The sequence below is a fragment of the Triplophysa dalaica genome, chromosome 10 (assembly GCF_015846415.1).
Source record: "Triplophysa dalaica isolate WHDGS20190420 chromosome 10, ASM1584641v1, whole genome shotgun sequence".
In the NCBI taxonomy this organism is placed as follows: Eukaryota; Metazoa; Chordata; class Actinopteri; order Cypriniformes; family Nemacheilidae; genus Triplophysa; species Triplophysa dalaica.
Window position 1 is genome coordinate 13,284,012 of NC_079551.1, and position 27,599 is coordinate 13,311,610.

The window sequence follows — 27,599 nt, forward strand, 5'->3', positions numbered from 1 at the left end:
AAATCCGCGATTTCGATTTTCTTTTCAGGTATTATTGTGTCATACTGCGATCGGTATTCTGGACAGCGAGTCCATACAGTCACAGTTACTTTCTCCGAGCTCTCTCTCCACCGCTATACTATACAGAGATGATGAACAGAATAGCGCGGTAAGTTAAATCACATCGTGTGCAGTTTAATGTAAATCTTAAAAAGACTTTCTTACCTTTCATCAGCAATAGAGAAAATAACCAAAGCGGCATTAGTGCCATTTGTTCGCTTCTATGGAATGAAACTGATGACGAAAACTGTCCGTTTATAAAACCTCTCCTTTCTCTTGCTGTTTAAGGAGGAACTGTATGAAATTCTTGTCCTTCTACGATTCAATCACAAGAAAGAGAAGAAATGTTTCCCTGCACATTCACACGAGCACTCTTTCTTTCTGTGCTAAGGGGACTTTCAGCTGATAGACAGTAGTCGCAATAAGGCTTGTTCGGCTGAATCCTGGAAGTTGGGAAAGGACAGAATGCGAGGGCGCGCGACTGAATGCGAGGGATTGGGGGAGCACTTATGGTGGGCGGACCTTGGTGGAAGAAAATTAGTTCTATGCGTTCTCTTTATGGGCAGTTCTTCTTATAAAAGGTCAACATCACAAACCATTCAAATATTCATCGACTCGCAAAGTGTAAACAGGGAATTAGAGAGATCTCTTGCATATCGAGTTAATATTATGAACATGTTACAAACCTGCTGTGATGAGTCATATCACTCTGTTCAGATCACAGAATGAAGGGCGATGTGTTGTTCAGTCTTCTTCTGACTGTAGATAAACTGCGATTATTCATGTTGCTTCTTTTCTTCTAGTTTTTCGCTCTTGATCATATTGCAGAATACTTCGACAGTCATGTTGCCATGACCGCACTCTGTACCTTGAACGGAGCGAAACGAAACTCATTTTAGTCGATGAATACACACGATGTACAGACACTAGAGCGATATCACAGTCACCCTGCCGTTACAAATCGTATTTTGTCCTCTTTTTGCAATCAAAACTAACCCTACAGAAAGTAAAGAGAGCGTTTATTAAGATCCAAAAAATATGTCCTTCGTTGCGTCCATATGTAACATGAGAAGAGTGCACTTGGGTGACGTCATTTCCTCTATTTGCCTTAAAAGTCTCGTGGCAAACGAAAGGGAGTGAAAAATCGTTTCCCTTTTTTGTTAGGGGATGGTTACAGCAACTCTGATGGACACATTTAAAGGGGATTTTCTCAATGTTTAGATTTTTTGGTCCCTCAAATTCCAGAAAATAAGCCTAGTAAGCCTGTATCTGGGTCAAATATTGTCCTTTCTTAACAAACCATATATAAATAGAAAGCCTATTTATTCAACTTTCTGAATGTACCCATCAGACTGGTTTTGTTGTCCAGGATCACGTTTTAAAACAACCTTGGGTAACACTTTCCTTGAAGCATGTATGTATAATGCATTATAAAGGGTTATTTGAGTGTAAAATGCATATAATTCTTCATAATGTGTGTTGTAATAGATTATATGTAGTTGTAAAGAATTGTAACCAATTTAAAATGTGTAATAATGAAATGTCATAATGCATAAACTGTAATAACAATTATTTATAAAACATTGCAATGCTATAAAAGGTGCATTACAATGCTTTAAAACTACTTTTATATTGCATTATAAGTTGTGTGATGGCAAATTTCTGAGAAACGCCTGGTGTCAAGGTACGTAAGAAATGTTTCAAACTGAATATTCATTGAAGAACGTGAAGAAAACCATAAATCCTAAAAACTGTTTAAATAATCAAATTAATTCACACAGCATTCATTCATGATTTTATTTTTGATGATTTTATAGAACCAAGCGGAGGGTTCTGACAATAAAAAAATCTACAGGTGGAGAAACGCCATCGTCTCTGTGTGGTCACGTGACCTAGGCCTTTCAGACAATTATGGCGTCCTAGAGGCGCCCTCTATTGGTAGAGTTATGCAACAGCACCCAGTTGAACAGTTATGAACAGTGAACAGTTATCTATGCTGCTATTATTAAGAAGAAATACAGTGATTGTCGTTGTTTTTATCAATTACACAACAAGATGGGTATGTGAATGTTTATTTCAAGTAACACTTGTGATAATGCAAATTCCTGTTCATTTTCAAAATGCTTTTTCTTTATTTGTGTTTCATTGTCACAGAAAACGAAACATACAGACACACATGTACATTCACCCAAACTTGAAGCAAAGTAAATAAATTACTACACTGGCTCATTTCTCTTCAGCAATTGCATATGACCTCACTCAGTTCTAATCGACTGGCTGCTGCGTTTCGCACCCATGCCACTAATATCATCCAAATCTCACCATTTCAGTGACCTCTAATTGAAAACTTTATTGTGGGTATGTCTGTGAAGGGGGATCTACAAGACACATGTTCCCAGGGGCCTCTGAATTCCAAATCCTGATTTCAATAATCAATAAGATCTCATCTCCCATTAAGGTAGGGAAAATGTATACTGTGGGAGTCAATGGGTGACGAGATCTGGTTGGTTACTGACATTCTGCCAAATATATTCTTTTATTTAGCAGATCAAAGAAATGTTTACAGGTTTGGAACAATCTGAGGGTGAGTAAATGATGACACCATTTCATTTTCGGGTGAAATATCACCATAACTGTCAACAACTTAAAACTGGCTTTCTGTTTAGAACGTTCAGCTTTTAATGATTTTTATTTTATTTCGTTTATGTTTAGATAGACAATCAAGCTACTGATACACATTATGAGAAGTCGATTTCATTGAAGGCAGTGGCAGTGCCATAACACTTATTTTAACAGCACTGATTTGTTTTTGCAAATGCTGCATCCCAAGGCAACATGATTATTTCATGTTTGAGATTTAACAAGGAGGGAAAACAGGATTTGGAGAATAATATGCAAATACTTGGACAAGCAGGAAGAAACTTTTCTACAGTTGCTTCGAAACCCCTGCGGCAGAAGAACGTTTTCTGATGGATAGGGCGTTGGTTTAAATACTCCAACACTCGTTTCACCCTTATACTGGAGCGTGTGTTTAATGCAAATTAAAAAAAAACGTTGGATACTTTTTTTGTCCTGTAGTTTAGTTTCACTGAAGATCTGTTTGGCCCTCTTCGATGCATATGTGGACAGAGTCAAAGAGATCAGACATCTTGCTTCTTTGAAAAATCTTCAGGAATGAAGGAATCACATTTGGTATACTATCCTCCAAGCTTGAGAAACAAACGTCCCAAACATTATGGAGGACACTGGAATAATGTTAAACTCCATTTGAAACTGCTGGTGCAGAAACCATATCACTTGTGGCTCCCTGTAAGAAAACACAGAACCAGTCACAACAGGAACAAGGACTATTAACGTAAGTATGTTCCTATAAAGCATTCAAGACACAAACGTCACTATAGGGCTCATTTTGTTCATGACCATGTTGCCCGTTTACTATACCGGCAGTCTATTTGAGAAAATGAATTACACCATGCAGTTTTCAAAAACATTATAACAAAGTGAGTCATTCATTACTGGTCAACTCTTGTTCGTATGGTGTTAAATGAACATATAAGTACAGTATCTTACCATATTGTTCAAGTGATTCAAAGATAGCGTCTCTTCTTCATTGGCTGTAAAATAAAACCGTACAACTGTAAATTTAAAATGTCAAAAAGTGGACACTCATCTGTTTGTCTCGCTCTCGTCGAGTCTAAACTCATGAAACTATCTAGTGTCTTGAGCACAATGATTTGTCATATTTGCTTTAATACTTACATTCCTGCGGTTCTTGTTTATTGATCCGACAGTGTTTGACTGCTACAATCTTGACAAAACAGACCAAACCAGCTGCTGATATTAGAATGACTGTAACCACTAAGATGACAACCAAGTCAGTATGATGTAAACCTAGACATAAAACAAAAAAAGGTTTGGGTGAGTACATTTCATTTTAACAAACATTTTTTCAAAACATGTTGTGATCGTTACCTACAACACATGAGACAAAACTGTTTTTTGACCCATAATTTTCTACGGTTCAGACATCTTGGAAAATCTGAGTGTTAACCACAAATATGATAAGATAACGTCTGTTTTTCAGCTTTCCATTTTCCATTTAGGTATTGGTAAAGGAGCGAGGAAGCATTTAGAGTCACTGCAAAAGGATGTAATAGTTTTTCTGTAGCTCAGTGGTAAGGGCATTACATTAACAACGCAGGGTAGTGGGTTCGATCCCAGGGGATTGGAAATACCTATGTATAAATGTATAGGATAATGCAATGTAAGTTGCTTTGGATAAAAGCCTCTGCCAAATGCATAAATGTAAATATGCACATATTCTCTTTATTGTGATTCAATAAATAAACTTTTATTTTGTTTGGTTCACACTCACAGAAAAGTCCACACAAAAAGCATACCTTGTAGATACAGCATACTGTTCTACTTGGTCCCACGTAGGGTAATCCAGAAAAGTCTGTTTAACATCATGAAGCACGACCTAAAACGGTCAAAAAACTGTGTGCTTCCCTACTATCAATACACATTATCCAATAACCCTATTATACAACGCAGGGTAGTGGGTTCGATCCCAGGGGATTGCAAATAGTTCCATGGGAATTATTCGTGGGAATTCCATACCAGAGTGTATATAATTACAACAAAAATGCCTTTAACAACGTCACACTGACAATAATGCTGACAGTGGCTGAATTTCCATACAACAGCACTCTTGCTTGTGTAACAATTCCTTAACATCACTACTGACATTTCTGAATAAATATTATAACTGTGTACTGACCTGAACACGGCTGACAGACATCAGTGATGAGTAGATGTTGTGTGTGGTTTGTGATGGGATTGGACACCACACATCTGTATGTGTTTGTATCATGATATTCCACCTCCAGAGGTAGAGAGAGTCTGATTTTGAGATCAGACACACTGATGTTGGACAATAAACTGTTTCCTTTGTACCAGGAGAGACTCACATGTGTCACATTCATCACTGAACACGACACAGAACAGTTTGAACACTGTAAAGACTTTCTGTCGATGACAGGAGCAGGCAGATGAGCTGGAAAACATCAAGGAAAAGAAAACTTGTATAATATCAGTCATTTTATGCCTTTAAAAGAGCAAAACATTTTTGTTGTATCATCTCAGCAGCAGCTAACAAGCAAACCCTGACTACCTCTATGCGCTGTATGGTCTACAATACCCACGATCTTCATAAAACACATGTTTTTTCTTTTTATTTCTCATTTAAATATTAAGTCTATGACCATCAACAGACAACAAAGATGAAATTCTCTTTACTCACCGTAGACTGTAACATTGAATTTCGTTCCTGATGTTTCTATGCAGTTGATGATCTCTAGTTTATAAAGTCCAGTGTCTGTGATTGTGATGTTTGTGAAGATGAGAGATCCAGTCTGACTGTCCAAATTCAGTCTGTCTCCAAATATCTTATTACTGTCATACATGTTAACACTTTGCGTATAGATTTCAGCTATCCGAGTCTCTCGAGGTCCAAACATCCACAAAATCTGATCACGTCTCTGTATGTGAATAAGATCAGTGTGTAGAGTGACAGAATCTCCCTCCATCACTGACACTGGTGTTGATCCAGATATAGTGAAGCCAAACACACCTGAAACACATTTGGAGATTGTATTTCAATGTCGTTGGTCTGATTAATCCAGATAATGTGGCACAAGAAGAACTGATCATATAAATATGAGAAAGTAACATTTAAATTAAAGTCAAATGTCCATTAATAAAAAGATAAATGAAAGAGATGTATTGATATTAAATGAATGAGGCATTGTTATAACGTCTTATTGTGTGATGCTGTACACCCAAAGTACTTTACAATCATATGAAGTGATCTCTCCTCAAATACCACCAGTGTCATCCACCTACATACACAATACCTACAATAAATAATGAAACTCTTGCTGACACAAAACCAACATCTTTGTCGTGATCATATTGTGTGATGTGGTGTATTTCTGAAACTAGTTACTAGAAACTAGAAACACTGCACATTCATAAAATAGGAGAATACCCTCATGAGTATATAGCACACATTAGGAAACGATCAATGCAGTAGACTCAAGTGTAAACATTTGCACAGGAATGCAGTAACGAAAACCTTGATATTCAGCAGTCCTTTTGTTTCAATGTCAACCTCTGACAATAAAGAAGTCTGAAGAGATTTGATATATATATAAGATAACTAGTCAGATTGTAAATCCACAATAGATTTGAATGTGGAAAGTTGTAAGAGTAAACCAACACCCAGTATGTTAACAAAGCAGAATCCAGTGAATGTGAATCTGTTGCAGAAAGTCACTTGTCTTATCTTTCTCTGGCACTTTAAAATGCTTCCACACACGCAGTAATAGCGCGTCTCTCTCTTCCCGCTTGTTGTTCTTCACTTTTTGTTATTTTCGGAAGAATAATTTCGGTTGCCAAACATTCGCGTCCTTATAACTGAGGATCATCACTCGCATCGCACTGTTTTACGGTTAAATGTAAATTACCAAAATATTTTCTTACCTTTTAGAACGAAGATCAGCACAAAAAGTTTCACTAATGTCATCCTGGGAACAAAGTTCTTAATAAAGCATAAAGTCTCGAAATCTGTTTCAAAGCTCCTGTCAATGTGTAGCACGATGTCCGGATTACGCATGTGATGAGCGCTAGAAAGAAACAAGGGTGGATCAGCGTATGAAGCCTGAGAGAATCGCCCCTTTAAGTTAATCACCCAATAGGAAGAGTTTCCTCTGTGGTTATTATCAGATGACAGCATAAAGGAGTCGCAGCTATAACAGGAAGCTTCAGGTTTCAGGACATACTTGAGCGGCTGATTGAAAATGTAATAACCTCCTTCCTTCTTCAAATCTTCCATTGCTACCCGTTTTATTTCCATAACATGTTTATTGATTGCATTTATTCATCAACGTTCTTGACTTTTGGAGTTTTGCTTTTTCTGTCAGTCCTTCTTGAGTGATGTAAATTCCAATCGATTTTGTTTATCCTTAAGCTTCACGAGTAGTTTGTTAAATGTGATTTAATATGATAATCAAAAGTTCTTTGCTACGTTGATCTATTTACACGTTTTTTCAAAATAATATTTCCGGATGTCTTCATCTTAAGCCTTGTGCTTTGTCAGTTTTTATGTTTCATATTTTCGGAACGTTATAGAGTTTCTATGTGTTTTGTACCTTTGTGTGCGTTTGTTATATCTATTGCTTTCGTTTATTGGTATATACTTCGAACTGCTGATCAACAACTTTATAATTTCAGTTGAACTTTCCTACAATTCTGTGCATAAAACAAACTTATATCTGACCTTTGCCTCTGCACATCTTTAGATTCAAACTCACAATATGTGCAGCATCCCCCAAATGGTCTGTTTAAAAATATATTTTTGTAATTTTTACTTTCTTGAAATGTAATGTGAATAAGAAACTGCTTGTGAATGATAAGTGAAATATTTTTTTGCATGTTACCATCGGTTACATACCTGTTTGGTGAGTCTGAGGACAAAATTGGCAGCTGTCCACTTCCTGATAAAACTCCAGTTAATGTTCTGCTTTGTGTCCTAGACAGACCCTGTCACTAAAGTAAATATATTCTTCTATAGAACACACGGTCTTGTAAAGTCATGTGATTATTTAATCTCCAAACCCCGAAAACGGAAAAAACCGAAAAATATTTTTATAGACGTACAAGCTTCTGGTGTACGTCATGTCTAAACTAGAACTGTATCGAGACACCCGGCTGTTAAAAACCGAATAAACCCTATTTTTTGGGATCAAAACTAAAAGTACAGATATCGGGGTCGTTTTAATAAGATCCATATTTCATGAGGTTCTTCGTGTATAGTTCCTTGTCCGCGTATTTCGGTCGTTGTGCGTAATAAACGTTTCTTCTTTATGTGCGTCAAACAAGCTCCTCCTGCCGACCATCCCAAATAAGTGACTGCAGACTGCACTGCAAATGTGGGAGGTATCCAAAAGTTCACTAATGGTTAGAGTTGAGAGTCGACTGGTGTTACTTTATGATATGTCAATCAGTAACATTTCCACCATTTAGATTTTTGGCATCACCACACATTTATTTGTGCCTCTAGCAGGGGGGCTTTGGGTGACCCTGGTCATGGAGATCATAGAGTTCAGTTCTAACACACTTAAATCACCGGATAAGGTGTGTTTTATTAGGGTTGGACTGTTGGAGTTAAACCCATAGTCGATGGCGTAAGTGGGACAAACTAGAGACAACAGTGGCAACAGAAGTATACATTTCAACCAGGAATACACAATAGGTCCAAACTGCAGCAGGCTTCTTGGACATGAGATGGGGATTGCCATAAATATTGGGACAAGACTACACACAAACAGATAACTAGTGAGCAAGGTTGGCGAACATAACAGTCTGCAACAAGACACTGACAACAAGATGAAATAAATGGGGAAGCAAACTAGAAATATGTGTTGGTACTCATAAGCAAAGCTGGAACATAGTTTTGTTATTTGTCACGTTATCTATTTCCAAGTTAATCAAAACTCTTCATTTTATATTAATATTATTTTAAAGAGTATTTCACTTTAATAAAATGCACAAAGGAAAACGTGACCAAGTGTAATCGTTCTTGTGGCCACAAGAGGGCAGTAAGTGCACACTTAACCATTCATTTAGTAAATGTTATACCATCACAAACCACACACATTATCTCACAGATGTTCACGTATGTCAGTAGTTTGGATGTGTTACTACAGTGACATTTTAGTTTGACTATTAATTTCCTGTAGAGACATAGTGCAGAGACATCGGAACAGGCCTTACTCATGTCATTATGAGAAACTGCAGAACAGGATTACTAACTCACACATTACATTTGAAATCACACGAATGTTTTTGTTGTATTTGCTGGTGATGTCAATGTTATTGTGTTCTGTTGGACAATCTGTCCGTCAAAACCCATGTCATCTTATTTGACGTCAATATCTCTGTAGTTAAAAACATTAGTGGATGAGATAATTCTGCTGTTATTTTTAATAAATAGACGACAACCAGTCAAAATTATGTTAAAAAATAATTTATTCATTTCTTTTGGTTTTTATGTCACTACACTTAAGAGTATGCTGTCTGAAGTGCTTCAACATCCTGTTAGAAAAAGACAGACACAAAATCAGAAATCCAAATATAATAATGCGAGTGAGTAGGTTGCATGACATAATTTGCATATTCAGTTGTATGATCAAATGAATGAAGCCTCAAAAGTGCATATTCATAAGTAACTGATTTTCTGATTCAATATACAAGTAAAAATACTAAAGCAACAAAGATACGACAAGAACAACATTATCATAGTCATGTGCTTGTGTTGTACACAGGCTGGGGTGGTCCAGTGTATCTTTGTCTGAACTATAGTAAAAACTTACAAAATTATGTAATTTACAATATTTAGGAATCAATATTACAGTATAAAAATACTCACTCTCATTATTTGTTGTTTACAGTTATGCCAGAAAATCACAAAAACGATGACCAGCAGCCCCACCACAATAACTGTTATCAGCGGTATTAAATAATGCTGACTGGGATCTGTACAAAAAAGATTAATACATTTTAAGTGATATTTTACGGTTAAGTAATAACTAATGGTTTGGAGATTTACATTATTTTAATTGTGTGCACCCCTTAGCAAGATATAGGTCATCCTGCCATACCTGAACACGCCTGACAGAGTTCATTGATGTCTAGATGTTGAGTCTGGTTGCTGACTGGATTGGACACCACACATCTGTATGTGTTTGTATCGTGATATTCCACCTCCAGAGGTAGAGAGAGTCTGATGTTGAGATCAGACTCACTGATGTTGGACAATAAACTGTTTCCTTTATACCAGGAGAGACTGACGTGTGTCACATTCATCACTGAACACAACAACACACATTTTGACACTGAAGATCTTTCTGATGATGAAGAACATTGAGAAGAGTTTCTGATGATGACAGGAACAGGCAGACGAGCTGGAAAACAAAAAAGAAAATAGTAGAATTGTAATCTGTTTTATTTCTCATTAAGAAAAATCTATGATCCATAAGGCTTGAAAAAAACTGAACTCACCATAGACAGTAACATTGAATTTATTTTCTGACGTTTCTCTGCTGTTGATAATCTCTAGTTTATAAAGTCCAGTGTCTGTGATTCTGATGTTTGTGATGGTGAGAGATCCAGTCTGACTGTCCAGCTTCAGTTTGTCTCCATATCTTCCAGTTTCAATGTATGTATTGGGTTTCTGTCTACGAATGTCAGCTATGCGAATCTCTTTAGGTCCAACTAGCCACAGTATCTGAAGGTCTTCCTGTACGTCAGTAAGATCAGTGTTTAGAGTGACAGGATCTCCCTCCATCACTGACACTGACTTCACTTCAACACCAGACAGGCCTGCAGAACATTTGGAAAAATATCTCATTGTAATCAAAATGCAGAAATTATCTTTGCAGACTATTTGGTGATTATTTGAAATGAACTGGTTTTGATATTAACCCAAATAATATGACACAAGCAGATCTGGTAAATAAAATATAAGTAAATATAGTTTAAATTAGAGTTAAATTTTCTACATAAACTATGAATAAAAAGTTGAATGAGAGAAATGCATTCAAGTTTCCATGACATCCTGGTTATTTTTTTTCAAAATAGAATATAAACTATTGAACTTTTCAGTCACTAGCGAATATAAAAGATCATTGAATCGTATAAAGTGAACTGTAGAGAATGTGAGATGTGAACGAGCTTTGCTTATTTAGTAAGACTGGTTAATTTAGTTGACTATTGTGGGCTGAAAAGCATCTGCCAAATACATAAATGTAATTGTAGTTAAAAATGATAGAAATGCAAAAAGAAAATCTGTTTGGTTGAATAAAACTTAATACTTTTAATAGTTTTGTACAACTTAATAATTGCCATTTTCATCTAAATCCATTAGAAGTCTTAATATGTCATAGTCACTTTGTCGGATCCACTTGGTAGTACGAGTTTGTTTATAAGATCATGATGGCACCACTGCCGCCTCATTTTGAGTCAGGAAAACCCGTGTCCAACCACTCCCATAAGGCCTACTCTTACCCACCACTGACATAACTAACATCAATCACAAATCATGAAGAATGTCACTTCTTTTTTAAGTCCTTTGTAGAATATGGAAGTCCTTTAAACAATTACGGAAATTAAATATATATAAACAATTCATAATTAAACAAATCTCTTATATATATTATATATGTGTGTATACACATTACAAACCATTATAATTACATTTTTAAACATTTTTTGATGTTTGTAGTCACCTAAACAATGTGTAATCCAATAGGTTTACTTGAGGATACTTTGTGCAAACAAAGTGCTATTTTCCATACAGAGGACATCCCACCGAGTTTGTGAAACACCTTCACATTTGTGTCCATCTTCCCATCTCCTCCGTCTTTCAGCTCAGAGCGCTGTAAAACTCATTCATCAACTAAGAATGTGGTATTTCTTATATTCACATTAAATGTGCTCTTTCAGAGGCCACCCTTCCCGCACAGTGCGCGGATTCTGTCTGTGTGTAAAGCATAGGTATGTATGTTTGTGTATGCGGTCGGGGCTGCATATGAACAAATTGCTATTTCGATATGCTTTTCCGATCATTTTGTGTCATACGGCGATCGGTGTCCGTATCGATGCGTTAATTCCAACACAATATCCGCGTTTTCTTTCCTCGAGTACCCCGCTACACAAACTGATCAAAAGTAGCGGTTCCAAGTTGATGAACAAAACAGAGCTGTAAGTTAAACCACAGCGTTTGTAGTTTCATGTAAATCTTTAAAAATAACTTCTTACCTTCCACAATCAATAGAGACAATACACAAAGCTGGATTAGTGGCATCCTGATATCCCGCAAGTAACGTTGGTTCTATTGAAATAAGACAGACAACGTTCCGTTTGAGGTCGCTTCTCTCTCTTGCAAAGCCACAGTTAACACCTGACAATGTGAAAGAGGGATGAATTCTGACACTTGCTTATACATTTGAGAGAGGCGATTGGCGGAGTGCGGGAGGCCACTCCCTTTAGGCTATTTAAAGCCCTCACAGTGTGGGAGGTGCTTCTCTGCACCCGTGATCCTGTCTATAAACTTTGCCTTTGCACATCTTCCGCTTCAAACCCAAGTGTGAATGTTCCCAGATAGGCCTAGTCTTTGTTGAACATATTTTCTTTTTTTTTAAATATCACTTGGCCTACTTGAACTCTAATTTGTAATGACTTCTATATGTCTTAAAAATACAAAAAACATTTTTATATATATTTTTCCCCTAATGTGTGTACTTCAGTGAAACAGAAGCAGCAATCACAAAACTCACAGAATGTACAGGAAAAAGGTCTCCGACCTGAACTTCCTGGGATTTGCGATCCCTTGCCCGTCATGACTCATCACACATACATACCGTATGTGTGATGAGTCATCCACTTCTGTTCAGCGTGTTTTGTCTGGAGAGCACATAGTAAACATAACCTCCTGTTCATAACCTCCTGTACATTAATGTTCACAGTATATAGCCTTCTGTATATATTGTCATAGTACATTCCTTCTGTAAAGTATTTTCACAGTACATGCCCATTGTATAGTATTTTCCTAATATTGTATCTGTATTTATTCACACTGTATATCTGCACTTGCTAATTGCACTTCTAGTTAGACATAAACTACATTTCGTTACACTGTACTTGTATATGTGTAATGACAATAAAGTTGAATCTAATCTAATCTAATCTAAACAAGTTGTGTGTTGGTGCAGCACAATAGGAATCCCATACACAATAAAGACAAGAAGCAGTTTTACATCGGTGTGCATGGATTTATTATTGAATGCGTAATTGCTTGCTTTATCCCCAGAATAAGCACTTGTTGTTTTAACAGGTGCTAGTGTTTATTACAATTAAGGTTCAATAGAAATTTGGTTTTGCGTAGTCGTTGTTTCGGTAGGTTATGTTTCGCTGTTTTCTTATCATGGACGATCGGACCAGAGTCACTTTCGTGATAACATCTATGATATTTATACGCTGCGAGCGACAGAGATAGTGCGACGAGAGACAGTACAGTGATTATAGGCCTATATTAGAAATATTTTCAATGTATTGAGTTAGAGTCTTAAGCATTTACTGTTGACACACAACGCTATGTGACAGTATTACCAACTTTCAGATTTTCTTTCCATATGCGAGCGAAACACTGTATCATGTTTCCTCGACACGTGCCTTTTAAGATTAAAAAAGGAACCTTTTGCTGTTGCAACGACCACACTGGCATTTGCCGTTGCCGTCATTACCTTTCAGTTGCTTTTTTTCAATTGCAACCTCGGAGCTCCCCCCCCTCTTCTCTAGTTTAAAGCAAGTTGAATTACACCCTTTTCGCAAGGGCACCTGCGAATACCATCTTGTATAGCCTAATGTTAATAATGCATACCAACACAATAGTTTTTGCTAGCTCTTACTGTATGAAGAGATGACATGCACAACTTTTACATTAAATATTTAAATATGTTTTACCAAGATATCAAATGCTGTATTTCAGGAAATTGCTTACATTTAATTTGACAAAGGTAGTTAACTAATTTAACTTTTATCATAAAGGTTGTGTATAAGTGCATATTAATTTGTATATTGTTGTTTTAATTGGCCACTGTGGAGAACTTCTGTGTGTCGTGGTCAGGAGTGTAGCAGCAGACAACATGGTTCTGGCATCCGTTCATGTCCCAAGTTATCATATGTTAACTGTGTTATGAGGGCAGACATAAAAGGTTTTTCCATTTCAGAAAATATTATTATCGTCATGTTCGTGTTGCTTCAAATAACACCTAAAGACATGGTATGAGCAATTCATTTATTGAATATTTATATACAAAACGCATACAGAAATGTAAATGTATTCAACAAAACTGCACCAGTTCTTTCAAGTCCTGAGGTTGTGAAGAGGAGCTGCCATGGATTCTGGTCTGGGCACAATTTTGATAGCGAGGTTAACACCCTGAACTCTGTTTCATGTTCCTCAAGCACTCCTGAGGAATTTCGAGTGACTCATAAGTAACAGCTAGAGCCGAGCAACAGATGGGTATCAGGTGTCAAACGTAATGAGCATTCATAAACTAGACCATAATAAAATAAAGCGGTTTAACCGAATGATGTTGACGTGACAGATTTCATATATATTGAGTTAACTGTACTGATGTGATTATTTCACCACAGAACGTTTGACAGTTTTACCATCAGACTATTACATTAACAGCACAAATGTCTGTTATTTCACACTGTAATTGTTCAGGATGTTGAATGATTATGTTAATAAAATGATTATTAATGTAAAGATTTTGATACTCACTGACACTGAACGACTGTGTTTCTGTCATTTCGCTGATGATCTCTAGTTGATAAAGTCCAGTGAGTTCAGATGTGATGTTTATGATGGTGAGATCTCCAGTCTAAGGGTTCATCCTAAATCTGTCAGTGAATCTCTCATCAAGGTCATAAGCCGGATCACTATTGACTGCTCTGTTGATTTTAGCGATGCGATGGCCATTAAACCACCACACTATCAGTTCAACTCTCTGTATGTCAGTAAGACCAGTGTGTAGAGTGACAGACCATCCATCATTCACTGACACTGTATCTCCAAACACACCTGCAGACACAAACAGACTCAGTGGTAAGCGCATGGCTCTAGCAATGTCAAGGTCATGGGTTTGATCCCAGGGGATTGCACGGAGTGCAAAATGCAAACTCTTATGCAATGTAAGTCGCTTTGGATAAAAGCTTCTTCCAAATGCATAAATGTAAATGAATGTCTACAGGAAAATGCCTTAATTGAGTTTTTAACAGAAATTTCTTAGTTTCTTTTTAAAACATGATTCATTTGCAGATGTACAAACGGAGGCTGAAATATCTTGTCATACATTTTTTATTTAGATTCGTAGTAGGCTACCAAACATTTATTTTATTTGTCATTTACTTACATGTGCTTTGGAAGGATTGACTGGTTTAGTCATGGTAAGTCGCATTAGTGACCTTGCTTTAAGGATATGTATCAGTGATCAACTTTGATTATTTGTTTAATGATGAATTATAGGGTTAACTTTTTTAAACAACATACACCAATCCTTAATCTTCCCATAAAATAACATTATTCTGCCATACCTGAATCCAACACTTGTATTACTATCCTTTAGTGTTTTAGTATCATATAGTGTGGATGGTATTTTTTGTACATCTTCTCCTGTCTTTCACTTCCGTCTGCGCTCGGCTTGACTTATGTCCATCCTGTGCACTGTGCACCTTACAGCTGATTGGCTACAAGGTTGTTTTGATACTCGGCCCGACTTTGTCTAAACAAGAGTAATTCAGAAATCGTACACCCCGGCTTTAAGAAGTTACAGATATTCTACTTCCTTATAAAGTTGAGGATGTTTAATATGCCATCGGAAATTCATTGAAAGTGTTAACATGAAGCCTGTTTGTGTGGTATGGAAATGGCCAATTCCGGCGTTGGGTGTGACATTATCAGTCGAAACATAAAATATTAATTCTCAGAGAATGAACCATGTGTTTCTATTTTACTAAACCCCTAATAATGGAGTCTAGACATTTCTTTAAGAATCGTCTAGCAACACTTTTATTCCATCACTACCTGGTCCAATAGTACAGACTTCTACTTCCTTTTCCATCCTTTAAAAAAGTTAGCTCACTAAGAGAACACAGAAGCAAATTCCCAATAAATAGAGAAGGCTTGACTCTTTATAGAACATAAAATAATTACTTTAATAGTATACTTAAAGTAATACAAGTTATGTATATATTTTCATGTTTTTAGCCAGGTTTTTGATTTTGGCAACGACTGTATTCTTGCACTGTTAAGTTAAACATTGTCAGCTGAAGCCCTGAGGTAAAGATAGAAAGTGGACTTCTGACAGACACAAAACTGGGTGCGGTGTGAATAAGAATACTGAGTTGAGTTTGATTGATTACAATACATTTATTTGGCACGTTGACTCATTCAGGAAGGCTCGTGTTACAAAAAAAAACCCCATCAAACACTTTAAGGAGTTTACACAACAGCAACACTTCTAAATGGAAATGTTTTGAAGCACTGCACTTATCAAATCATCGACACTAGGCATGGGCCGATTAATTGTTTCGAGGTATAACCAGGTTTTAAAGAGTCAAGGTTTCAAAATCACAAAAAATCTCTGTGAAAATTCTCATTCGCTCACACTCTTGCGTCGCAAAGAAGAGGAAGGGATGCATTGGAGTGGTTTTGAGCGTTAGAAGTATCTCTCTCTCTCTTAATATTGTGTGTAATTTTAACCTATAAATCTGTGTTTATGTGTTCACAACAATATTTAAGTTGCAGTAACTCAAAGCATTTGGCTAGATAACTAAATTTTTCAAAACCGATTGAGTTCCGGATTTCAAGACTCCTCCCAAACCATGTTATATACATAAACAAGTTCAAACTTTAGGTGTGCAGCGTTTGAAAAGCATAAAATATATTTGTTCAAGTTCAATAATTTAACTTAATCTATTACAGTTGAGGGTACATGACTGATGCTTGTTGTATCAAAGTAAAGCATTGCTGAGCATCTCCATTTCCCATCATGCTTTGCATGGTACTGGATAATGAGAATTTAGAAAAATAGTTATTTTATGGATTTTAATCAAGATGTGAACAGCATTAGACATAAATTTGTTTAACATTTTGTTCTCTTGGCATATAAAAGAGTTTTGGTTATGTTTTAAGAGGTTACCATTGTCCTGAAGGATAGAGCATTAGCTTAGGATATGGTTAGGCTCATATAATACAATCCTTCAAACTCTGTTTTACTCAAACGGTATCTCATTGAAGATGCTCTAGGCACAATCAGCACTTGATTTTAGTTATAATTGATCATTCTGTAAATTTAAATATAAAACGAAAAAGTGTATTTGGAACCAGTGTCTTTAAATCAGTATTGAATAAAGGTTGCAAAAACTTAATAATTTCAATAATGAGCAACAATTTTAAAGTTGGTGTTACTTAAAAATACATTTCATCTAGGTTAGCAGTTGTCACATCTCAAAAATATTGATGCAAAATTTTTGAAAGCAAATTTTTTTTAGACTTTGTTGTCGTACGTTGATTATATAACTGATTTTAAAATATGTAACAAATCATTCTTTAGTCATTTTTATATGGATTGAGGGTTTACCTTGTTGGGTAACATTAACCAACATTTAATCTTTCCATAAGATATCTGTCATGATCCCGTTCTTGTCGGGGTTTTATCTGACACGGGGGGGGCGGGGTTTTGTCGAGCACATGTGCTCGTTGTTTTGACAGCTCGCCATGTCCTCAGTGTCTGCGTCATTCGCCCCGCCCTCGTGTCTCCCTGTCAGAGGCTTTCCCTCCCACCGGTATTTCTTCACATGCTGATGAAGCAGGGAGGGTGCATCACACACAGGCCTTAAAGCCTGCGTTTTAAAACCTGACTCATGCAGTGCAACGCTAAACCGAACAGCTTTATGACTTAGCATGTTCTCGCATTAAACGGATTGATGCGGCAGGACTGTTGTGTGAAAGCTTCACAAAATCCCTGTTTATTTATTGTAGGAGTGAATTTGTCAGGAGTTACTGTACGAATATTAAATGACATGTGTTTGTGCGATAGGGCGAGAGAGTGGATGAACATGACTTTTAAACAAAACACAATAAATAAGAACAGCGCTAATGTTCGTCCTGACCACAGGTTATCAGTCTATTCTCTCTTTCTTCTCTGCGGATGTCTCCTCTGCGAAAACCCAGTACTACCACGCTAAAATCAACAACTCTCCTGACCCTCGTACTCTCTTTAAAACCCTCTTTACCCCCTCACCTCCATCGGACTTAACAGCTGACGATTTTGCGTCGTTCTTTGTAAAGAAAACGACCACCATCAGCAATCAGTTCTCTGCACCACAGTCTCTTGACCACGCCCAATCCCCATACACATGCTTGCTCCCTTCGTTCTCTCTCCTATCTGAAGAGGACGTTTCCAAGGTCATTTCTTCTACCAACCCGACTACCTGCCCCCTAGATCCCATCCCCATCGGTTGTTCCCTCTCTGACCCACATTATCAACTCGTCTCTCACCACTGGTACATTTCCTACACTCTTCAAAGAGGCCCGTATTACCCCACTACTAAAAAACCTACTCTTAATCCTGCACTGTTAGAAAACTACAGACCGGTATCCCTCCTCCCCTTCGCTGCTAAAACTCTAGAACGTGTTGTATGTAACCAGCTCTCATCCTTTCTCGCCAGTCTTCTTTTTGAGTGCACTTATGCTTTTGTTGTACTTATGCTGTCCCAATTGCTTCCATTGTTTACCCCACCTGTAAGTCACTTTGGATAAAAGCACCTGCTAAATGACTAAATGTAAATGACACATCACTCGCCCTGCTTTGCCGACTGTTAACATAGAGAATTGAGTAAACGTCCTGATCGACGCAGTTTCAGCGGACCGAACAGCGCTTAAAGAAGTTAAACTGCATCATATCGTCACCAAAAGACTTTCTTGCCTTTTAAAATAAACTCTGAGAGCACCACACAAATACGTAATAATAACATTCTGGTCTCCGCGGGATTGTTGGGAAGTTGGTTACAAATCGAGATGGAGAGGCGCTGGATGATTGCAGCTGATTTTGCCACTTCACTTCACATTTGCCAACTCTCGCGAGACAAATAAGCAGCCTCAGCCCAAAAAAACAAGCCAAAAACAAACATTGCTTTATCCTATACATTTTACATAGGCATTTGCAATCCCCTGGGATCGAACCCACAACCTTGCCTTGTTAACACAATCCTCTTACCACTGAGCTACAGGAAAGAATTTGATTTTATGTCCATCTAAATGTCATCGCTTGGATTACAACCTGCACTTTGAATTTGTTTTTTCTCCAATGAGGGGAGGGGGGGAGGAGGGGGCTGAATGTTTTGACGAAATACGTTACAGAATTTATATTACTTCATTGATTGGCAATTAGCTTTAATCTGAAAATGTCATCGATGCATCCGAGTAAAATGGTGACCATAAATTTAAAGAAACGAAGTTGCTTGTCAAATATTCCTAACAAGCAACAAATACTTTTCAAATAACCCCAAAAAAACGCAAGTCGCGACTGATCTCAAAATGCCTCACTCACACTCCACCGCAATAGGTTTTGGCAGTTTATACTGTCGGGATAGAAGTGTTGACGTGTGCAACTTTTAACATTAAATATTAAAATTTTACTAATTTAAGAAATTGCTTATTAATATTTAATTTGACAAATGTAGTTAACTAATTAAACTTTTATTGTAAAGGTTGTGTATTAAGTGCACATTAATCTTTATATTTTTGTGGAAATTGGCCACTCTGGAGAACTTCTGTGTGTGTCATGGCTAGGGGCGTGTTGCAGTAGACAACATGGTTCTGGCATCCGTTCATGTCCCAAGTTATCATATGTTTACAAACCAATCACACAGTTTTCTGAAGTGAAGATACTCAAGACAAACGCATCGCTATAACCTACACACATACTGATAAAAGACATGTGTAAACCTCAGTGCTCAACAAGTGGCTTTTGATAAAAGCGTCTGTCAAATGCATTGATGTAAATGTCACCGGACAGCGATAAAGATGCTAACAGTAGACATCGTTTGCCATTAAATATACAATCATCAAAAATATTTTCTTACCTTTAAAAAAAATAAAACATAGACCAAGCAGAACACAATCCAATGACATCCTAATATTCCGTATGTTCGTCCTAAGGAATGAGACAGATCGTGTCTGAATAAACCAAAAACCTTTCCCGTTCACAAGTCTCCCCTCTCTCTTGCTCTATAAAGCTATAGTTGACACCGGACAGCATCTGTCTTCTGTGAACCTTAATGGACGTCCATAATGCTTGCACATCTATTCTGCACAGCCCCGTGGCCAAATACGTTCACACTCGACAACTTAAGGCGGAGCCTCGACTGTGACTGCTTTTTTCTGGCAGTTCTACTTACAAACCCCCACCATATCAAACCATTTAACCTTTCATCGATTTGCACAGAAATAAATAAATAATAATAATAACAACAGAATGAGCGATCACTTGCACATACCTGTGTGTTGTGTTATCTCTTCTGTTCAGCTCATAGGACAAAAGGGCCGATAAGTAACGCTATTGTTCGGTCCTCTTTCTGGTAATTCTGCGATTATCCATGTTTCTTCAGTTCTAAAACGCAAACTAATGCAAGCGTGTTTCGCTATTGAACATAAACATACATGCTTGGAAACACATGTCGCCATGTCCACACCCTGTATGCTGCTTACACTGAAGAAAACATTGTAATCGACGTACACATACACACGATGTAAATACACTAGAACGGTCTCAACAGTCTGCTTTAAGAAATCGTATTATCCTCTTTTTTTGTATCGAGAATAAAAGTAGAGAAGAAATGAGAGCGTTTGAAAAAGATCCAAAATGATTTCCTTCTTTGCGTCGACGTGTTACCGACATGGCGCACTTGTGGACTTCTTCTTCCTTGGTTTTTTTCGGCGCATTACGCCACCTACTGTAACAATACTGTTGTGCAGTCATGATCCTCAAATACTTCATAAATAAAATAAAATAAGGAAATAAATGGAAAAAAACTGTCAACACGAATGATAAATCCCTACATTGTCCATTCTCATTTTAAAGCCTCACATTTAACCCTGTATTGTACCTTATAACTAACCTATATCCTTCACTGTATTTATTAATCTAGTATCCTAACACATATCCTATATAATTATTTCCTTTTCCACTTAAATATTTTATTAATTATTTTCTTTCTTCATCATAGTTTTAACAATCAGATATTACACACTCCACTGTTTCATACTCCCTACAAAACTCACACAAACCACTCTCATGTACTCCCATGTAAATAGAGATGAGTTCAATCCGGTGTGTCCAAGTCTCATTCTTGTCAACAAAACAATATCCTTTCTATTTTTTCATATCAGAGTATTAAAACACCAACATACCCCTCATGTCTTAAATAGCTAAGATTAAACTTTATGATTATCACAAACACATTCAAAGATAATTATTCATTCTGATAGATCACCTGAAATGACAGATCCAACTCTGTATTAGGCATGTCCATTTTCCACAAATATTACATTCGAATATTTGAGCTCATAAGAAACGAATATTCAAATATTTGTTCATTTAAATTAAGTTTATTTTCAGTAAAACATATTTTTTTCTTCATTTCTGAACAAGCTTATCAGGGTATATAAAAACAAGCTTATACATTGTCACCCTGTTTTGTAGCTGAGAAGAAAATGACAATTTGTGCAAACAAAAGAAGGATCTTGGAGCGAACAAAAAAGCGTCAATACGTATGTCAGGCTGCCGCATTTTTTTTCCCCCAGAACGTACATATAGCTTTAACCTTAACATTATGCTTTAAACTCAGTCGGCATAACTTATCTTGTTTTACATGCTTCTGGGGGAAAAAACTAGCATGTCGACATGATCGGGTGAAATTCGGCTTCTTAGTCTATTAACGATGAGCCCATCTGCAGAGAAAACGCAAAGATGTCGCTGGGACACAAATAACGGTGCGCTAAACGACTGTGAGCTTACTGAAACGCATTGTGTTTTCGTTCCACCAATGGATTGGATCCTCATCTGGAGGATGTTTGGACTTCATATAATTCCTAATTGAAGTGGTGCTATGATGATAACTTAGTTTCGCCTGAAAAATTTTGCACATGTCATGTTGATCATTTTGAACAAAGTAGTTCCAAACCCCGCCCTACGCTTACAGGTCGAGGACGGCATTTTGTCATCAAATGCACTCATCTTACTTTCACTGCGCACTCCACAGCTCCACCCAGTGCATATACGTATAACTTTTAGTATTTATGTGCGTCCTTGGCCAGCAGAGCAATATCTTAGCAAAATTCGAATAGCGATTTTATTATTCGAATAAGTACTGCAGATCGAATATTCGTGCACACCCTACTCTGTATATGGCTTGCAGATCTTATTAATAGAGTCCACTTTCACTAGATCTCTCTCAGTTATGAAATGACTCAATCCGAAATTAAATATCAATACTGTTCTGAGTTAATCCTTCTTAAGACTTTGTCTGGCTAGAAACAGATTCAGTAGGTATTGTTATACCACAAGAATGGAGGGTGTTGGACTAGTGTTCGACCCCATTTGAAGTCACTAGTGGTCCAGAAACCTCATCAGTGTTGGGTTCCTGAAAGAAATCACAGAACCAGTCAAAAAAAGGGTTAACTTTTTTTCTAAATATGTTAATATACTTTTTTTATTTGGCTATATTTTAGAAATCTTAATACATCAACTGTTTTTAGTAGTATACTAATACTATCTGTAACACGTATCATGTGACACAAATACAGTGGCTTACCTTTTCGATATTCATAGGCATCATCTCTGCTTGTTTGGCTATAAAATAAAATATAGTTGTAATAAACTGTAAATAAAGTCAGAATACAATTGTTGTTTTCTTCCAGTTGTTTTGCTGAAGGGGTTCAGTTCTGCTCTAGAGTTCCACCTTCCTGCAGAGCTGAGTAATTATTTCCAGGGGTTAAATTGGGCTGGGGCTGTTATGGTATATATGTGTGTTACGATTTGTATGGTGTCCCTTCCTGAAGTGCCCATTCGGAGGGTGATATATTCTGGTTGGACGTGTCTGTGCGCTTGTGACTCCTTTCTGCAATGCCCAGCCGCGCAATTCTTATTTGCGAATTTGTGGACATAAAGACATAAATACGTGGCTCAGCGTAGGTTATGCCGTAGGTTACGATGTAGGTCCTACGCACAAGTATAACTTGGCCTTAAGAACACGGCGGCCCCCCTTCTCGTCTGGTGCGCACTGTTGTTTTAACGTTTCAAGTCATAATGAGCTGTTTGTGAAGAAAGATCGACTTCCAAATGATGTCATTTTAATCAAATTCAAGCATTTAAAGCAGTTTGTTCACGATGTGTGCGGCACCAACAATGCACAAGATGATGGGTCATCTCAATCAGGGTGAATGTTGTATGAAGTTTTGAAAGAAAAGTACTGGAAATACACAGGTCATATATACAATTCGATGGACATTAATAAATAAAGATTTTCTTCTTGCATGTACACCTTTGTAATATGGAGGCATATGGTATTTTATTTTTAGCATTGGGCTTTATATTTTACAGTTTATGTATTAATAAGATTATGATGTTCGTATACGCACCCCTCAAAATCCCCCACAGAGCAATATATCTCAAACTAAACACAAGTAAATCAGTGTCTTTTATGGCTGGTTTTAGTGTCTTTGCAGAAGTTTAGAAAAAAACTCTTGCAGGAAAGAATGTGGCTTCTTTGTTGTAAACTTACCCCCTTGTATTGTTTTTCTTTTCTTACAGTATTTGACTACTGCTGGTGCTGCTGCTGCCAATACTGTTAGAATCAAGACCACAATCCCTCCTACAATCCAGTGGTAAAAATGAGTCTCTTTAAAACCTAGACAACATGAAATAAATAGATTTGTGTAAGTATAAAAACAAACCTTATGCAGTTTATTTTTCAAACATTTCCCCATATTGTTCTGGTTTTGTATTTGTGTTATCTGTGTCCATGTTTGTGTTAATGTGTTTGTGATTACATTAATTGGACTCTGGGTCAGGTGAACTGAATAGCACAGTAAAACAACTACATTTCACCGGCAATAATGGTGTCAACAGCTGTACTGATACTGGGTATAACAGAAATCTTGATTGTGAACATTCTTACAACTACAGACGTGCCTGAATGAACATTAATAGTGTATAACTGCTGACACACCTGAACACGGCGGACAGATCTCAGTGATGTTGAGATGTTGAGTTTGGTTTGTGATGGAATTGTTGATGACACATCTGTATGTGTTTGTATCCTGATATTCCACCTCCAGAGGTAGAGAGAGTCTGATGTTGAGATCAGACACACTGATGCTGGACAATAAACTGTTTCCTTTGTACCAGGAGAGACTCACATGTGTCACATTCATCACTGAACACATCAACACACATTTTGACACTGAAGATCTTTCTGATGATGAAGAACATTGAGAAGAGTTTTTGATGATGACAGGAACAGGCAGATGAGCTGAAAAACAGGAGGAAAGAATAAATCAGACATATTCAGTGAGTCTGAATGTTATTGAGGTTCTGAATAACATTAACAGGATGTTAGAGAGCTGCTTTTATCTTGAGTTTTAATATTGTGTGTGACATCTGACAGACTTCTTAATCTTTTGAACATTTCATAAATACTGTATTTATTATGTAATTTTTCAAAAATAAGAATATGAAGAGTGTGACTCATCTGTCAATCTTTACTCACCATGAGCATTGAGACTGTATTTGTATGAGGTCACTTTAATGCTATATATGGTCCATCGATAAATCCCAGAGTGTTGAGTTGTGATGTTTGTGATGGTGAGAGATCCAGTCTGATTATCCACCTGCAGTCTGTCTTTGAATCTCCCATCAAGAACATCATCATGTATTGAGATCTCATTGGCTTCTCTATGGATCCCAGCTATATGAATCTCTTGGGGTCCAAAGCTCCACAGTATATTAGCACTTTGTAGTTCAGTAACATTAGTGAGTAGAGTGACATTTTCTCCCTCAATCCCTGACACAGACTTCACCTCATCTGCATCACCAAACACACCTGAAGAACACAAACACAAAAAAAGTTTGTCAAGCATAATAACAGTTTGTATTTGAAGTGAAGAAATGGAGAATGCCTAAAAAGCAAAATGATTTTTTTGTGATGTGTATGAGTTCAGATCGGTAAGAAAATCATGAAGGTTTCAAAACATTTATTTACTGAGACTGTAATTAAGTTCTGCAGATACACAAACAACAACAACAACACAGCATTTCTTTTAGAATAAAAAAGGTAAGATCTTTTTTTAACACATTCTGTAGATGTTACAGTAAAAGTGAATTGCTAAATGCCTAATTGTAGATGTAATATAATAACTGAGCACTCAATCGCTCAAAATATTACATGTTTTAGCTAGACTGTCATCTTAACGTTAATAATTGTCCCAATAAAACTACATTCATTGTACCTCAGAATTTAAGAATTTACATTCATTGTGCTTTCAGAATTTAAGATTGGTGAATGCTAATGCTATAACTGAGAAACATTGAAAGAATTATAGTCATAAAAACACATTTATAACTCACCGATCAGATGCCACATGAACAAACAAAACAAAAATGTGTGAGACATAATCTTCAGTTCAGAAATCGGAAAAGACAAACTTTCGAAACTATCGAAAATAGATGGTCAGCTTGTGGTTAAAAGAAACCTATTAAACTTGTGTTCATGTGTTGAAGTCGACAGTCAGTCTGTGGTTCATGCATTTCAGAAACAGGAAGAAACACAAAACCCCTCAGTCTTTCCAACTGTATACATAAAACGTCTCGGTTACTTACGTAACCTCAGATCCCTGATGGAGGGAACTGACAGATGGGGTTCGCCCTCGAGAACCTATCAACTCTGACTACTTTAGAAAAGGCCAATGAAATTGGTGAATGAAATTTGCATGCCGGGCTCCGCCGTGAAGATGAAGAGCAACCTCTCTAAGGGCTCGAAGGGCATGGGGGGCTCGACACGAGGGTACGGAGTGCGATCGAGGCAGGTCCGGCATCGCATCACTGCTTAAAGCATGTTCTATTATATAGCCACAGTGTGTTATTTATTTTATAGCTTATGTATTGTATTTATTATGAAAAGCCTAGCTTTTTGTGCAATATTTTGTTTTAGTTTTCATTAAGGCTGTGGCTTTAGTGTATTTATATTTTCTTGTATGTTTGATTTAAATTGTTTTAATTTATTTTGGAATAGTTATCCTCTTTGCTTGAGCTTTTTCTGAAATAAAAATAAACAATAAAAAAACAATTCAAGAGTGTGTACACAGTGTTAATGTCTAAAGTGTCATATGTTACAAAAGTACAGTAAGTAACACTATAGTCTAATCAAAAGGGCTAACTCAAAGGAAATTAATACAACAAGGTATTGTATTTTATGAAGATTAGACTTATTGTTTTTAAAGCATAACCAGCTCTGTATTATCTTTATTTCCACATTCAGTGTTATGGAAAAGAACCATCGAGACAGAAATTAAAAGCAATAATTTGCTTTTGACATCATTTGTTTAACGTACAGGGCTGTCACGTGATGAAAGAACGACTCGAAGCCGAAGACTCGAGAGGTGAACTAATCAATTCTCTGTCCGGCTCTGATTGCATTTGTTAAGCGTCCGGAGCATGTTGCGCAATGCGCATGCGCGACTGAAGGAACATCACAATTCCTCGCGCGCCGCTCGCTCGCTAGAGTCATGGTTTGTTCGAAGCAGCAAGTGCAGGACTTATTGTCAAAACTCATATCAATAAGCTTAGAATGAATTAAAGAGTATTAAACGACTCAATGTTCGTGCGATAGGATGATACAGGACATTTAAACAAAAATACAGCGTGAAATAATAAACAACACAATAAATAACAAGAACTAAAGTATTCTTTCTGTATTCAGGTTATGAGCAATTCTCTTACATCACAAATGAGTCTCTCATGACGACTGTTCACATAGAGAATCGCGTTAACATCCTAAACGCAGTTTCAGCGGACATAGCAACGCTTGAATAAGTTCATCTGCATCATTTTCTTCAATGTAAGTCACCAAAAACTTTTCTTACCTTTTACAATAAACGGTGAAAGCACGACGCAAATAAGTAATATTAACATTCTGGTCTCCGCGGGATATAAGGGTTACAAATGGAGTTGGAGCTCTCAATGAACGCGCAGACGCCAGCGCTCGCACTCCACTTCCCCGGAGTGAAATACTTGGGAGGCGGGGCTTGGAGATGGTTAGGTCCTGTGTTCCACATGCAGCCTCGTAGCTCATATTTGAGTAAAGCCCTTTTACGCAACACTTTTACGCAGGTGCTGTGCCGAAATCTGTGACCTATCGAAATCTGTGACTAGAGAGCGCTGTTTCGTATTATTCACGCGAGAACGTGCCTGGCGCACGTGCACGTCATCGCGAGCGCGGAAGGGGAGTTCCTTAACTATGTACACGACCACCCACTCCACGATGACGTCATGTTGCCTCGCGCTCTTCTGTGTGTGTGTGTAGCTGCGTGAAGCAGACTTCTGGAGAAACAGAAGCGCCGACTGAATACTGCACAACATGCTCTTTCATTTAAAAGACAAGACCCGATTACATTCTTTATTATCATGACGGTTGTTGTTTTGTTTTAAAATTTCTTTACGTTTTTTCCTCTGGCTATTTCTGTCCATGGGTAGCCTACATATTTTACAAAGAATACACTTTTAAACAGATGGAGAGCTGTACTATATAAAAAATAAAGGCACAGCTAAGGAACTGAGACTGAAAGTCCTTTGTGGTTCTGAGGCTGC

General features: G+C 37.2%; 3 protein-coding genes across 8 annotated transcripts; all 3 read right to left on the reverse strand.

The window, feature by feature from the left end:
• Window positions 1-1,964: 1,964 nt before the first annotated feature.
• On the reverse strand, window positions 1,965-8,002 carry LOC130430194 (natural killer cell receptor 2B4-like). The gene is made up of 7 exons (XM_056759199.1): window positions 7,553-8,002; window positions 6,583-6,725; window positions 5,342-5,671; window positions 4,820-5,095; window positions 3,799-3,930; window positions 3,610-3,653; window positions 1,965-3,346 (listed from the first exon to the last, which is right to left on the reverse strand). The coding sequence occupies exons 2-7, from the start codon at window positions 6,713-6,715 to the stop codon at window positions 3,296-3,298; spliced, it is 966 nt and encodes a 321-aa protein (XP_056615177.1). The 5' UTR covers window positions 6,716-6,725; window positions 7,553-8,002; the 3' UTR covers window positions 1,965-3,295.
• A 1,109-nt stretch (window positions 8,003-9,111) lies between these two features.
• LOC130430198 (natural killer cell receptor 2B4-like) lies at window positions 9,112-20,677 on the reverse strand. Of its 6 annotated transcripts, XM_056759205.1 has the most exons (8): window positions 20,233-20,677; window positions 14,453-14,752; window positions 12,438-14,132; window positions 11,920-12,061; window positions 10,162-10,482; window positions 9,762-10,064; window positions 9,530-9,636; window positions 9,112-9,195 (listed from the first exon to the last, which is right to left on the reverse strand). In XM_056759205.1, exons 4-8 carry the CDS (start codon window positions 11,963-11,965, stop codon window positions 9,163-9,165), a joined length of 810 nt encoding a protein of 269 aa, XP_056615183.1. In that variant the 5' UTR covers window positions 11,966-12,061; window positions 12,438-14,132; window positions 14,453-14,752; window positions 20,233-20,677; the 3' UTR covers window positions 9,112-9,162. The 6 variants fall into 6 exon arrangements, with proteins under 6 accessions (XP_056615183.1, XP_056615181.1, XP_056615182.1 ...); XM_056759203.1 differs by having other exon boundaries at window positions 11,920-14,132; XM_056759204.1 differs by having other exon boundaries at window positions 11,920-14,164.
• Window positions 20,678-21,329: 652 nt separating this feature from the next.
• Window positions 21,330-27,225, reverse strand: LOC130430196 (natural killer cell receptor 2B4-like). The gene is made up of 6 exons (XM_056759200.1): window positions 26,876-27,225; window positions 24,505-24,837; window positions 23,965-24,267; window positions 23,518-23,643; window positions 22,549-22,586; window positions 21,330-22,377 (listed from the first exon to the last, which is right to left on the reverse strand). The coding sequence occupies exons 1-6, from the start codon at window positions 26,922-26,924 to the stop codon at window positions 22,318-22,320; spliced, it is 909 nt and encodes a 302-aa protein (XP_056615178.1). The 5' UTR covers window positions 26,925-27,225; the 3' UTR covers window positions 21,330-22,317.
• Window positions 27,226-27,599: the final 374 nt, after the last annotated feature.